At 40.4% G+C, this 13,839-nt stretch overlaps 1 protein-coding gene across 1 annotated transcript; it reads right to left on the bottom strand.

The window, feature by feature from the left end:
• Window positions 1-963: 963 nt before the first annotated feature.
• LOC310922964 (lymphotactin-like) lies at window positions 964-4,829 on the bottom strand. The gene is made up of 3 exons (XM_083883993.1): window positions 4,552-4,829; window positions 1,895-2,012; window positions 964-1,186 (listed from the first exon to the last, which is right to left on the bottom strand). The coding sequence occupies exons 1-3, from the start codon at window positions 4,622-4,624 to the stop codon at window positions 1,081-1,083; spliced, it is 297 nt and encodes a 98-aa protein (XP_083740119.1). The 5' UTR covers window positions 4,625-4,829; the 3' UTR covers window positions 964-1,080.
• Between the last annotated feature and the right edge of the window lie 9,010 nt (window positions 4,830-13,839).

Here is a 13,839-nt window from a genome sequence, read left to right as displayed (position 1 = left end):
AGAACAGGTAAGAGATGAAGCAGGGAGCATGGTGGAGCTTGTGAATCAAGATATCTTAGCCTTGGTTGGGTACAGGCCGTGGTGTAGAATGATCACAGATATGAAAAAGAACTAGAAAGAGAGCTCTATATGCAACTATCAAGGTCTTTAAAATGATGTAATTTTGTAAAGGCTACCAGATAATGCAAACAATAAGCTGACTGTAGTTTGTGGGAAAAGTCTTTTGACTTCTGGGCTATAACAAATCTATAACACTGTACTGTGAGAATAATATTTAACTTCAATGTCTTCTACTCCTTTTTACCCTAACTTCAGCTTAGACTTCAAAAATCTTTAACTTCAACTCAAACTCTGACCTATTTTTGCTCAAGCTTTGACGTAAAGCTCCCTGCTTAGATTACTTTTACACCCCCTCTTTTGAAGTTCTGTCTCTCAGTTGCCCGGCAGGGTTACATTCACTGAGTTACACTGAATTACTCCACATCATCCCTTGGTGAGAACATTCACGCACCTTTGTGAACTGAGCTGATAGTGCAGTACTGTGTGTAAAAACAGAAGATTCAAGGATCATCTTTTGAATATGGCACTGATCAGGTGATAGCCTGAAGCATGAAATCAGTTTGTGTATAGTTTATATAGGTGTGAGTGATTAACTTACACAGCACCTCTTAAAACCAGCACTCAATGCAGAATCTCTGATCTCCATCAGCATGGAGGTCTGCACTATTCCAGCTCTGTGGGTCGTCATCTTCACTACACTGTGTGAAGTGTTCACACACAGCCATTCACTGTTAAATGCCTTCCTGGTCAGGACAGCAAGGGTGAGATGATGTCTACATTCAGTTGTAAATAAATATTAGCAAGCATTTCAGAAAATAAACAGGCTAATAGAGTTCAACCATAAAATGAAGAAGTTTGCAGGTATTCAACCAGTGAAGAATGGATTCCGGTGAGTTTGCGTTTGTTCAAAGTTTTTATTGGCATTTAATAAATAGAAAATAAAAGCAGATAGTAAAGTTTTCTTCCTTGTTATCTGCAGCACTGAAGATGTTTCCAGCTGGCTGGCCTTTGATGCTTGGATTATTTGCGTTTGGCAATGCGTCTTCCATCTATTCTCTTTATAGCAGCCTGCACCCATCTCTGATCAGGACTTACACAGATCTTGATACCTTTTGCAGTGATAAACCTATAGGAAAAACAAAAACAAGCTGAGCATTAAATCCCAGTGTCTAAACTCAGGTCTGGTGTTCTTGCTTTTGATGCAGAACATGAGGAAAAATGTGGTAAATAATATTAGATGCTGGAGTTTGTAGGTGTTAGTTGGAATAACAGCAGTTATCATTTCCCTATTTATGATGCAGGTAACATACATGGTCATGTACCTATAAATTGATATTAAAATATCAAGCATGTCTGCTATACTGTGACTTTATGCTAAGTCATGATGAACATTTATCTCCCAGAAGCAGATCCCCAAAGTTACAAAAAAGGCATGCTTTTGAGCTCAAACAACCAAACACAGCTGCTAGCAGAACTCAGAGTTACCCCATATTCTTTCATGAATCTGTCCCCGTGACTCTGTCCATGCATGGAGCCTCTGACTGCTCCAACCTTGATGAAGTTTTTCCCCACTCACTGGGAATAAAGACATGAGCTGGTCAGTGAGCTTCCTGCCATTATTCATGAGCAGCACACACATCCCAGATCTCTGAGGCCCACTCCTCTCCTCTCACTCCCTCAGCTGCCAGGTGCTTCCTCCATGGAAGAACTGGAAAAGTGACCTGGACTAGGCAGATTTAGGGAGTTGGGCCATGAATTGTGTTCTGATGCCCCTTCCCTATTTGATGGTTTTGTGTTTGCATAAGGAAGTCTGAAGGATGCATGGGATACTTACATGATGGCGTCTGTTGGTACTTGCTGCCTTTCATAGCTCACAAGGTTTTGGATGTTCAGCTGCCTTGTAGACAGAGTTACACAACTGAATTTTCGCATGGACTGACTACTAGCACTCCCTAGAAGAGAAAAATAGATAAATGAAAAGAGAACAAATATTTTATTGATATTTAGCCATAATTGCTGAATAAACTAGGAATTTCCAAAGACTCATAGTGGTGGTTAGACCATGAGAGTCTCATGGTGTACAGCCAAAATACCAGTTATACCAGAGAGCTTAAGCTATTCTTTGTGATGCATCCTACTGTTTATAAAGTGTTGCCTATCCCTAGGGACTCACTGCTTCCATAGTAGTAGAAGAGTTTGGCATCATTTATAATTAGGTCTGCATCATCTGCAAGTACCCATGAAGATTTAGAATTGGCATTTTATTGGGTGGATTTCCACATATCTTTTGAATACGTATCAGTAGTTCCTCCTATTTTCCAAGTGAAGAAAAGGAAAGCAAGCCTACTTCTCTCACATTAAAAAGTAGTATTAACAAAAATAGTTGACAAAAAAGGGAGATATATCTGCCAGAAGAATAAGTGCCTGTATCCTCCAGCTATAACTCTGATTTCATAGGCAGTTGGGTGCTACTTAATCCTTACGTTCCTCCAAGATTTTGATACAATCCAGAGAAATGCAGTGGTGATTTAAAAAGAGGATCACAATTTTGGTATAAAATTTTCTGGGCAGTTGTTATCTTATAACAAAAAATGGGAGCTCATTTAGGTGAGATGAAGCATAGGCATACATTAGTGTTCGTCTCCACTTGCCCATTTCTGGTTTTCTCCTGTTCATGGACGACAGGTTTGGGAAAGCAGGGAGGGGACAGACAGAACACTGCTCTACTCTGTGAGTTTTTTATAAAGAGTTTAGAGAGCTACTGGCTTAAGAGAAGTCCAAGAGCTGTTCTGGTGTGCCTTGCTAAGTGCAAAACCTGCTGCACATAGTCTCACTACCTGTGAGCTGTTCTTTATTTGAAATAATTGGAATAGCTGACAAACACATCAGTCTTTGGAGACAGTGTGGGATAGCCAGTGCACAGGTACTGGCAGATCTGCTAATTCCGAGATTTTGTTTGCCTCAAGGAATATCTCTTCTGATCTTGCTTTAGTCATGAGTAATACAACATAGTTATTTGAACGATTCATGACACGTTTCTTACTGCCTCAGACTGGTTTTCAAAATGTGGCATTAAAAGAGCTCAAAGACAGCCAAGCAATTATTACTAGTCCTGGAATTATTTCTTCTGATACTACACAATCTTCAGGAAATGGATGCAGGGAATAGCAGCAAAGCTTCTCTAAGGCTAGGAACAAACCCCAATGGCTCTGCATCTGTAACTACCTTTATTTCCAGGTCTATTTGGTATTTTTTATCATTCTTTCCAGTCTATTTTTCTCTCTCTTGTAGACCATATCAGTGTACTTTTTCTGACTTGGTGATACTTATGGTCAATGATACAGCCTGGACAAAGACATTGGGAACTGACATTCTGCAGTATGAAGCCACTGTTGCCAGGATGAAGAACAGTGTCACCAAGGAAAATAAGAGAATGTAGTGGGATGTAGCTGGAGAGGCAGTGGGTCAGCATAAAGGCTCTGTAGCTTCATAGTCCTGTGAATGCTTAGAAGGTCTCTGATTGTTTTTGGTGTGGTTTTGTGAGGATGCCTTTTCTCTGTGTTTCTGAGTTCATATTTGTGGGTTTGCATACAGCTTACATGTCAGTGATAGCAGTGATTTTTATGTGCTTGAGTGAATCTAAGAGTGATAAAATGTGTGTGGTAATGGGTGTTTTTCTATGGTACTTGTAGCCAAAAGTCACTGACCTAACCAGCACTGCAGACAAACTTATTTAAATCATGACTAATACACAGGGCTCATCTCAGCATTTGTAATTGGTTTGAAAGAAGATGTTCAGTTGTATAATTCAGTGAAAAGAGAGAAGGTACTGTATAAATCTGTTCTTCCCCTTTTACTTCTCATTGATAGTTTCCCTTTCTGTACCACAAGAAACAAGGCAATATGAGATATATGATATAGAACTGGAAGAAATTTTTAAAATAGTGGTATTAGAGGGATTAAGGCTATATAGTTAGAGAAGGACAGATAATAATTAATAATTAAATAATATTAATTAATAATTAAATATAATTACATAATTGAAATTATACTATTAATAATTAAAGACAGATAACAAAAGAATTAACATAAAAGTAATCTATCTGGAAAAAGAAAAATATATATCTTATTCAAGAAACATTTTTCATGAAATCTTATTAACCTATAGTACACACAGGTGTATGGCACCAGTGAGACTAAATGACCTTACGCCTTCAAGAGTTTTTTGCGTTTAGGAGGGAGAACGTTGCACAAAAACCCTTTAAGTGCTCCCAGGCACAGAATTTCTCCTTGCATTAAGGCAGAAAACAATCATCATCTGGCAGGACATCAGATGAAATCCCCCATGAAGCTGCCTTTCTTGCAGTTTTCATCTGGATTTCTTGTGTGTTTTATCTTATAAATCAACTCTCCATAAGAATTCATCCTGCTCAAGAGACCACAGGTGCAATGTGTAGCAATTCCTGTCTTCCTCTTGAGTTGCAAACTTACCTTGGACGGTGTGCACAGTGAAGATGCCAAGCCAGAAGAAGAGGAGCAGGATTGCTGCAGTGTGGAGCTTCATCGCTGTGACTTCTGTGTCAAGGCAGAGCAGAAAGCGTCTACTGTCACCTCCTTTCTCAGGGTTTATATATTGTCATTCAGTGGTCCTTTCTTGGGCTGATTTTTAAGGTGTCACGGAGAGCCTGACTATAAGTGGAAAATTTGAGTGGCAGTACTTTTTCTTGTGCAAGAGAACCACCTCCTCTCCTTCACTAGCCCCCCTGAGAAGAAGGCTTTTCCTGCTCAAACCCACTGTGGTTGCACTTGCTTCAGTGCTGTTACTTGGGTTTATTTCAAGCTGCAAAAAGTGAGAGCTCTTGTGCAGTAGTGGAAACCTGTAATAAATGTTCCCATCACTTCGCACTTCAGTCTTGAGACCTTTAGCTAAGCCGCACTGCAGAGACACAGAGTGATATTCAGAATTACCTCACTGACCAATGAACCACTGGAAAGGGAACTGTGAGCTCAAGGATGATGGAAACAGGAACATCTTGGCTCTTTCCAAGCAGCTGTGGGTAGTTTGTCATGTTAACATGCAGCTGTAGAGGGGTGTCCCTGCTATCTCCTGTGAGCAGTAGATGTAGTCAGAACTCTTGTGTTTGCTCTGTGATTTGATATGGCCAAAGCAGATATCCCTGTGGTGGGAGAAGCAAGATTGAACACACTTTTGCACACAGATCCAGATCCCCTCTGCCTCCTGCCAGTCAGGCATAACTAAAACACAATGATTTCAAAGAGTTTGTAAGAGTTTGTAAAGGGTTGTGTCAGGGTTGCTTTGCTTCGTTGCTTTTTATTGTTTGTTTGATTTTGGGGTGACTTTTTTGTTTGTTTGCTTGTTTGTTTTTGGAGGGGTTTTTTTTGTGGGGGGGAGGGGGGCAGGTTGTGGTATAGACATTCTAGTGCAAAGAATAGTGCCCAAGAAAGTAACTGGGCAGAGAGGCATCATTTGTAGCAAAGACAAAAAGTTAATTGCAGTTTCATGTCAACATGGTGCTGATAACAGGTCTGTCAGCTTGTTACAATTGTATTGCTATTACAAGTGCTATTTTCTGCACACTGTGCCAACCCTAACACCCAGGTTTCCCTGTCCTGCCTGTCTAATGTGGTCTGAGTTACTGGACATACAAACCAGTGGTTTTGGGCCTGCAAGTATTTATCAGACCAGTGGTGGACACAAAGCAGCAGCTCAGCTGGCATCTTCTTCCAGAGCCTCACAGCCTCTTCTCACATGCCCTCTGCAGCTCAATGGGAAAACCCAGCTAGTCCTGGTGTCAATAGGTAAATACCAGGCTGCCCGATGCCTGGGCTTGGGAACAGCTTTCAGTGCAAGGACTGGAGAAATCATGAGAATGTCTGTAGTAAAACATCTACAACATCCCCAGCAGGTGCTTCCAAATAGGGAAAGAGGTTCGGTTTACATTTAGACATATTAGGAAATTTAGCTAGAAGATTCTGTGTGTTTCTCATTGTAATTGGCTCAGAGCCAGCCCAGAATTGTGGCTTGGACTCCGAGAATGTAACTCAAAGACTGTTGTTGCTCTCATTGGGCCAAGGGCCAAAAAGCCCACCTAAGCTGTTAAGTACTAAAGAGAGAGAACAAAGAAACTCCAGACTTTTCAAGGCATGTTACCAGGGTGCAAGAGGTTTTTCAGGCACCTGCACGTGGCTTTTAATTTGCTTTCTGTAACGTTTGTTATTTTTTGTTTATTAAACCTTTTGATTTACAAAACACCTTCAAGGAGCAGTTTCACTCAAATTATTATAGCCACTTTTCTGCCAAGCTGGCCCTCAGAGTATGCGTCAAACCCACAAGTGTCCTGCTTTTGGCTGAGATGGAGTAATTTTCTTCTTAGTAGGTGGTACTGTTCTGTGTTTTGGACTTAGCATGAGAATAATGTTAACACATGGGTGTTTCAATTGTTACTGGCTAATGATTATTCTGAACCAGAGACAACTGCTAAATGTAATAGTTTTCTTAATTTTTAGCAAGGTCAAGAATTTTTAGTTGTAATAATTGTGGTGTGTATGCCGTTTCATGACAGCAGCCCTGCTGAAGGAAGAGGAATATGCAGTGAGCAGAGTGTGGCCTAGTATCAAGAGTTTATGTATCAGGGCAAGGGGTTTGGAGTACTGGATATTCTCATCCTGTAGTATGCTTTTAAAAAGAGAGGCCAAGATCTTCATTAATAACTACATTCCTATGCATTCCTAGAAATTATTATATTTAATGGATGTTTAGCAGTCATTCAGAAATTCACAAATTCAGAAGTTGAATTTGTGCCATCATCAGGTCACTCACTCAATCACTTTTGAAGACTAAATGAGGGCATTCAGTGACTTTTGGAGGGGACTTAAAGACCTCAGCTTAAATATGGCTGTATGGCAGTTAACTGCTTTTAGGAAGGACATTGTCACCCTCAGGGGATAAGTATCTGTCTGTATTATCTATAGAAGTGATTTGTATATGTGTCTTATGCAGTATACAGTAAGTGAAGTTAGGTGGAATATATGGAGCCCTAATGTATTTTGATTTTGCCTTGTTTCTTAACACTTAAAGTACTTTGAAAAATTAGTAGCAAGAGACATCCACCTGTGATATTTCCATGATTTTATTCCCTTGCTTTTACGCTTTAGTTTTCATTCTGATTTCATAAGTACCTGAAATAGTAGTTTGTGCTTAGTATTTTTATTCATATTGTAATTGGGTAGAAGTAAACACATTCTCAGTGCTCACATCTCAGCTGAGAGATGATTTCTAATCTATGTTAATGGCTTCAATCACATTTTTAATAACTACTCTGTTTTGTGCTGGTCTTGGCAGAACTCCTTCTTTAAAAATGTAACCCTATTAACAATACTTTCTCTTAATCATAATAGAGTTTTTTTCTTGTAGACCATCTGTTTCCACTACTACACTGCCAGCTTTTTCCTGCCAGATTTTCCCTGGTCCTGCCATCTTTCCTTGATGTATTATGTGCTCTTAAATAATAGTCAAAAATCAAATCATTCTAAATCTTTCTTTAGCCATTCAACTGGAAGTATTCAGATATACAAAATTACACTGGGAATTGATTTGGTTTGAAAGGGTCCAGAGATACTTGTTCTTTCTTTCATTCAGTGTCATTTTGTATTGGTTTAGCTATACACTCACCCAAGATCTACAAGAGGAATACTCAGATCCTCATCTTTATAATCCTAGTCTTGTGAGTTTTGGCTCTTTGAGAAATCCATTGTGGGAAGTCAACTAAACCCTGTGCAATGCTATTGCTGCAGAAAAAACCACAGAAGTGACTATAGCTCAGTTCTGTGAATGTACCTAAATCTTGTACGTGCTGAAACAGGAGTCAAATACTTTTGTGAATTTGTGGAATATTCTCAATCCACGTGGGAATACCTTCTAGCAACCTTCCAGTACCTGAAGAAGGCTTACGGAGAGCTGGAGAGGGAGTTTTTACAAGGACATGTAGTTGTGGGACAAGGGGCAATGGCTTCAAACTGAACAAGGGTAGTCTTAGATTAGATATTAGAAAGAAATTCTTTATTCAGAGGCTGGTGAGGCACTGGGGCAGGTTGCCCCCAGAAGCTGTGGATGCCCCATCCCTGGAAGTGTTCAAGGCCATGTTGGATGGGGCTTTGAGCGATCTGGTCTAGTGAAAAATGTCCCTGCCCAAAATAGGGTAGGTTGGACTAGATAAAGCACCTTCCAACACTGGCCATTCTATGATTCTATTATATGATTTTCCTTTTTCTTCCTTGTTTTGTTGAAGTTGTTGATGCTGTTATTTCTTTTTCCACTTTTTCAGCTGTCAGATAAAACAGAGAATGCAAATTTTGTTTAGTGCCGTATCTTTATCTTAGACACCTTCTTTTTGTTTGTGCCATATCTCCAGGATCAGGGATGGGAACCAAGTCTTATGCTATTAGTCTTCAGGAGAAGAAAAAAGATGGTTTTGTGAAAAATAAGTGACTTTAGCTGAACCATGGATAGTCAGTGCCTAAAGCACTGGAAATGGATCTGAACCAATATGTTCCTTCTGGGTAAACCTGAGCTTTTCTCAGAAAACTGAAGTTCAGATACTTATGTTTCTCAGTTTTCTCAGTGGTACCTCACACTTTGGAGAGAGTCCGTTGGCCCATCTGTGTGTGTTTGGATTCCTTTGCTCCATGACAGTCATCACAAGGAATATGTTGAAGAGCTAAGATTGTTAATGGAAAAGGGGAGTTACAGGTACAAGAATATTATTGATGCTTTACTAAAGGGATGGGATGAGTGTTGGGCTAAAAACAATTTATTACTCAGATAAACATCAGCCTCAAAGGCTGTGAGATTTTAAAGGAACAAGAAGTCGGCCATAGCTCAAAGAAGTCACATTTTTCTTTCTTACAAGGCAATATACAGCATTCTAATCCAATAGAAAGTTGCCACAGAGTTTATTTTCGTGAGTTTTTTTTGACCTATCACCTTTGCTTAATTTTACTGCACTGTGTATAATTTTATCCAATGGACTACAACATATGTACACACATATGCCTCTATTATAACATCTAAACTCTTAGCTTAGTCTATAAAATTACATTACTACACTATAAAATTCTTCACTATCTTACCTAATACAGTTTCTTTCTTACTTAAGGTGTATTCTTACTTACAACTATAGAAATATAAGTTTATAATTTTTCTGCTTAACGTCTGTGTACTTTTATTTTTACATTAATCCCAGCTTCTCCCAAGGCTGCAGATCAAACCCTTCAGTAACTGTGGAATATTGTATCTTTCCATTTCCTACAGAAGAGCACACATCAGTGATATTTGTATGCTTCAAACATAACAGAGTGTGCTGTTATCTACAAGTATACAGACTTTCTTATTACTGCCCTTAAATACTTCTGCCATCACATCTGTTGAAGGGCAGGCTGTGTAACAATCACAATAAAGCACCGACTTCCAGGAAGCAGAGCAATAAGCAGAACCAGTGAGCCTGGATTCAACTTTTGGTCTTTTATCCGCTGACTTCTCTTCCCCCTACGCAATAATTGTTCCAACTCCTCAGCACATGTTTTCTCGTGCCAAAGGAAACTGTGCAACCACACACTTGCAGCTGTCCAGATCACAGGTGCTGTCAGACCTGCTGCATTGGATATCCCTTTTCTGCTGGGTTTTCCACACAGTAGAGGCACCATATTGAGTCTTTCTGCTGCTGCAATGCTAGGTTTTAGAAAATTCATAGGGATTTTTGCCTTTTGTTTACCGGAAGTTGAAACTGGATTAAAATTTAAGATAGTGGATTTAAAAAAAAAAAAGATAAAAATTAAGGGACATAAGAATAATGTGGGTTTTTTTGTTTTTGTTTTTTTTTTTTTTTTTGAGAATGTTACCTACTTGAACTTTCCAAAAGGGAATCTTGGGATTTTTCTTCTGTTTTTTGTTTGGTTGGGTTTTTTCCCCCTTAAATAGCTGATTTCTAATAAATGCATTTGTTTAAAACAATAATTATCCTTGTGAACATTTTTAATAACGAAACCTTCATGAGGTCCTACCACAGAACTTAGATAAAACAAATTTTAACTTACAGTTATGATTTTAACCCCTATGGCTTCCAGGAAAAAAAACCCCAAACGCAACAAACTTAAGCCAAACAACCCCCCCAAAAAACCCCAAACCAACCAACCAACGCCCCCCCCCCCCAAACAAATAAAAAAACCCCATCAAAACACTAACCCCCCCCAAAATAAGATAATAAACCAAAAAAACACCATAACAAAACAATCTCCCCAAACAAACAAAGCAAGTAAAACCAATAAATCAAAAAAACAAGTCCCCCAACCAATCAAAACCAAACAAACCACCCCCGCAAAAAACCACAGAGCAGAAGATAGAAAGAATTAATTCCAGAATTTTTGCAAGAGAAAGCCATGGATTTTTTTTTTTTTTTTCAGAGTGGATTTTTTTTTCCTTCCTTCAAAGAGCATTATAGTAGCCTCTGGAATAGGTACTTGGTCTCTGGAGATGAAGAACTGTCACACTTTCTAACCACGCCCCGGTGAGATAGATTTTGTTGCTTCACACTGGTGGCCACACTGTGTGTGAGCCACATCCTGTTCAAAAGTGTTTTAGAGCCTCTTAAAACTTATCACAGCACTTGATCCCACCTGTGCAATGAAATGGAACTTGGTGTTCTTGCATCTGTACCCTCAAATAGATACAGATTAAGAAATAGTGGTTTTCTATAAGCTGGTTTCTGAATTGGCCATTTGCTCAGTGAGCCCATAATAGCAGGAGAGTCACTGTGCAGATGAAGGCTTAAATGAGAGGAGCAAGGAAAAAAGCTTACAGGGTGCTGTAGCAAATACCTACACTTGAAAATGTTCCACTCTGAACTTTCTAAAAGAAAGTCCTTGAGGTTTATTTATTCTATATTTTTTCCTCCTTTGTAATGACAATGAGTATGAAACCACATGTTAGACAAAGGCATCAGTCTGTATTATTCACCTGAGTTCACTGCACTGAGTGATGCAAGTGGGAGGCAAGGGGGATGGGAATATTCTCCCCCTCAAGTTAGCATTAATTTTATTCTTTGTAGTTTCAGACCATTTAATGCTGTTTCACTTTTCCTTTGCAAACTACTTTTATCTCTAAGGGCTGCAGAAACCTCCATCACATCTAAGACAGCAATAAATTAAGAGCTCCCTCCCATGGTTATCATATCTCTTACACCTAATTTGGCTGCTTTCTGTGTGGTCATGGACTCTGTGTTCCTCACCTGTGGTTCAGCATGTGCCCATGTGCAGCTCTCCACCTCGTGCAGCAAAGCTTATCAAGCATGGTGAGCACCTTCCCTCTCCTCTCCTCTCCTCTCCTCTCCTCTCCTCTCCTCTCCTCTCCTCTCCTCTCCTCTCCAATCCTCTCCTCTCCTCTCCAATCCTCTCCAATCCTGCCCAAACCAGCCTCATGTTCCCATGGCCAGTAAAGCTACCCGCTTGTGCTAAGTCTAGAAAATTATCTGTTTACCCTCTGTGCACTGGCTAATTTACTGACAGAGACTGGTTTCTTCCATTCCCTATACTACCTTCTTTAAGATAAATTAATATTTTCCCTGCTTTGTACATAGAGTGAAATGGAGGCCATCATTCTCACATTGTCAGACATGTGAGAAAAGATGACCCAATCTCTGCTTGATGGGATAGTTTGTACTTCAGGGCTAAGAAGATATTGATGCAACCCCAAATGAAATGGGATCAGTCAGCTGATTCATGCTAGTTGCAAGATTCAGGGACTGCCCTGCCTATTTATCTCCATTCTTACTGTGCTCCATCTCTTCTTTGTCAGTCCAACTGTGAGTTATTTTGCTTCCTCTTGCCATGTGCAACTAGCAGATTTGTGTAAGCAAAGACACTTCTTTCGCATAGCCCTTCTCTCCAGAGATTCTCAAAAGGTTGTAAGAGTATTGGACAGTTTAATCCCAAAAGAGAAAAGGTCTGGGTGCAGCAAAGGAGGGAATTATTGCTACAGCAGTGCAATAGTCCTCAAATTGTCTGTGAAGAGGAAACTGTAGTTTTCAGGCACCACTTGTCTGTGCTGGATTCCTGTGCTCTGTCAGTGGATGGAGCTCTGTTTTTCCATTAGATGTAGAAGAAACTGCATGGCCTAGGTCTCAAAGGCGTTAGAAAATAGCTACTGTGAAATAAGTAGGAGCTGGACTCTCCTTTGGGTTAGCAGTAGCATTTTTCAGTGACAATTTGCTACAGTTATTAGTATTTAGGTGAGATTTGTATGTGTGTTGTATCATTTGGCATTGAAACCCATGGGAGGTGTGTAGATCTGGTGCTTCTTGCAGAACTGCAGGAGTTCTCTCATAAAGAACTGGAACTGAGAAATTTGCAACCTCTTCTGTCTCCAAATTTGTTCCTCAAGCCTTCCATCACAGGTTTGGTTGATCTCACAACTAGGATTTATTCTTCATCTTTGAAGCACCCTCATGCTCTTACTCGTTCTTTTCTTTCTACTATATCCTGTGACTAAATATAATCCATTCCTGTGTTTTTCCTTTGTGAGAGAGCACAGCTCTGATTGCAGATCAACTTTAAAGCTCATCAGCCGGATCATACTCCAAAGCTCTGCCTAACTCCTCTAGGCTGTGTCCATTTGCTTCTCCTCTGAGTGGGGTGACAGGTGGGTCATGGAGGATGCTCCTCCTTTTTCCAGACCATGGATTGTCATGTAGGTGGTTTGTGCAGAGAGTAATGAACCTTGTCACTGTGCTACTGTGCCATCCTCCTACACTCACCAGCTTGTAGGGAGGGAATGTAGAGCTTCTAGAGAATAAGGGGAAGTGGACAGAGGTAGCTGCAGTCTGATCCCTGTAAGTCATAGCCTTTAATAGCTCATTCACTTCGTCGTTGCCTAATACCTGTTTTGTGATTTAAGCTTTACCTTGGGGGAAAAAAGTTTGAAAGGTGTGTCATGAACCCAGGGCCTTAAACCTGGGAGAGCTGGCTAGGCTGAGGAGCCAGGGAAAAAGAGAAATTGAAAAGAGAAGAAAGTGGCAGGCAAGTGTTAAGCCTCTTCTCCCTGGACAGAGCTGTTGAAGGGAGGAGAGGAAGAAATTTCAAGGATTTAGGGGCTTGGTTGCCTTGGGGACATGGAGTCTAATAAAATGAATTTCAAGGGCAAACTGAGCCAGCTTATTTTATTGAGGGGAAAGAAACTGAATGATGTTTGCTGTATTGTGAACAGCCTCATTCTTCTCAGTCAGGGGCTGGAGACACTGATCTTAGACTTTTCCTGGCCTCACTCCAGGTTAGAAAGAGGTGCCTTTTCCCAGCAGCTATTCTCTGCAGCAGCCTTTGTCAAGCAGGTCAGTCTCTGTGGTCTGCTGGTACTTTCTGGCCTGAAAAACTGCTGGAAGCCACTTCCATCAGCAGAACTTGCTTTGCAGCACTGCAGTTTCAGACAACTTTGGGCATGACCTTGTTTAGGCCCATTCCCAGCAGGGGGAAAGAAAGAGGATCAAGTTCAAACAGGTTTAGTGCCTTCGTGGTCCTGGTGTGCCTTGGAGGCTCCCTGCATTCTGATTACTCTGGATGAGTAGCTCCAGCTGGAGGCCAGCAAGGCAGGAAGCTGATGAGGCAGAACAAATAATGTTCCACCTCTCTACCCTTCTATGTGGGGTTGCTCAGTGGGTTCCTTCCACTGCAAGTTTTGGTTTTCCTTCCTGTCTGTTGGTGGCTTCAATGCAT

The sequence above is a fragment of the Zosterops lateralis genome (genome assembly GCF_965231275.1).
Source record: "Zosterops lateralis genome assembly, chromosome: 2".
NCBI classification, from domain to species: Eukaryota; Metazoa; Chordata; class Aves; order Passeriformes; family Zosteropidae; genus Zosterops; species Zosterops lateralis.
The sequence above is the reverse complement of the archived record's forward strand: the minus strand, read 5'-3'. Positions and strand labels throughout refer to the sequence as shown.

What these genes read in the sequence shown, in the direction of transcription:
- LOC310922964 (XM_083883993.1), bottom strand. Translation starts at nt 4,624, where the DNA reads ATGAAGCTCCACACTGCAGCAATCCTGCTCCTCTTCTTCTGGCTTGGC. An exon ending in CACTGTGCACACCGTCCAAG is followed by an intron (nt 2,013 to 4,551) that starts GTAAGTTTGCAA and finishes TTTCTCTTCTAG; the next exon opens with GGAGTGCTAGTAGTCAGTCC. An exon ending in GTACCAACAGACGCCATCAT is followed by an intron (nt 1,187 to 1,894) that starts GTAAGTATCCCA and finishes TTTTTCCTATAG; the next exon opens with GTTTATCACTGCAAAAGGTA.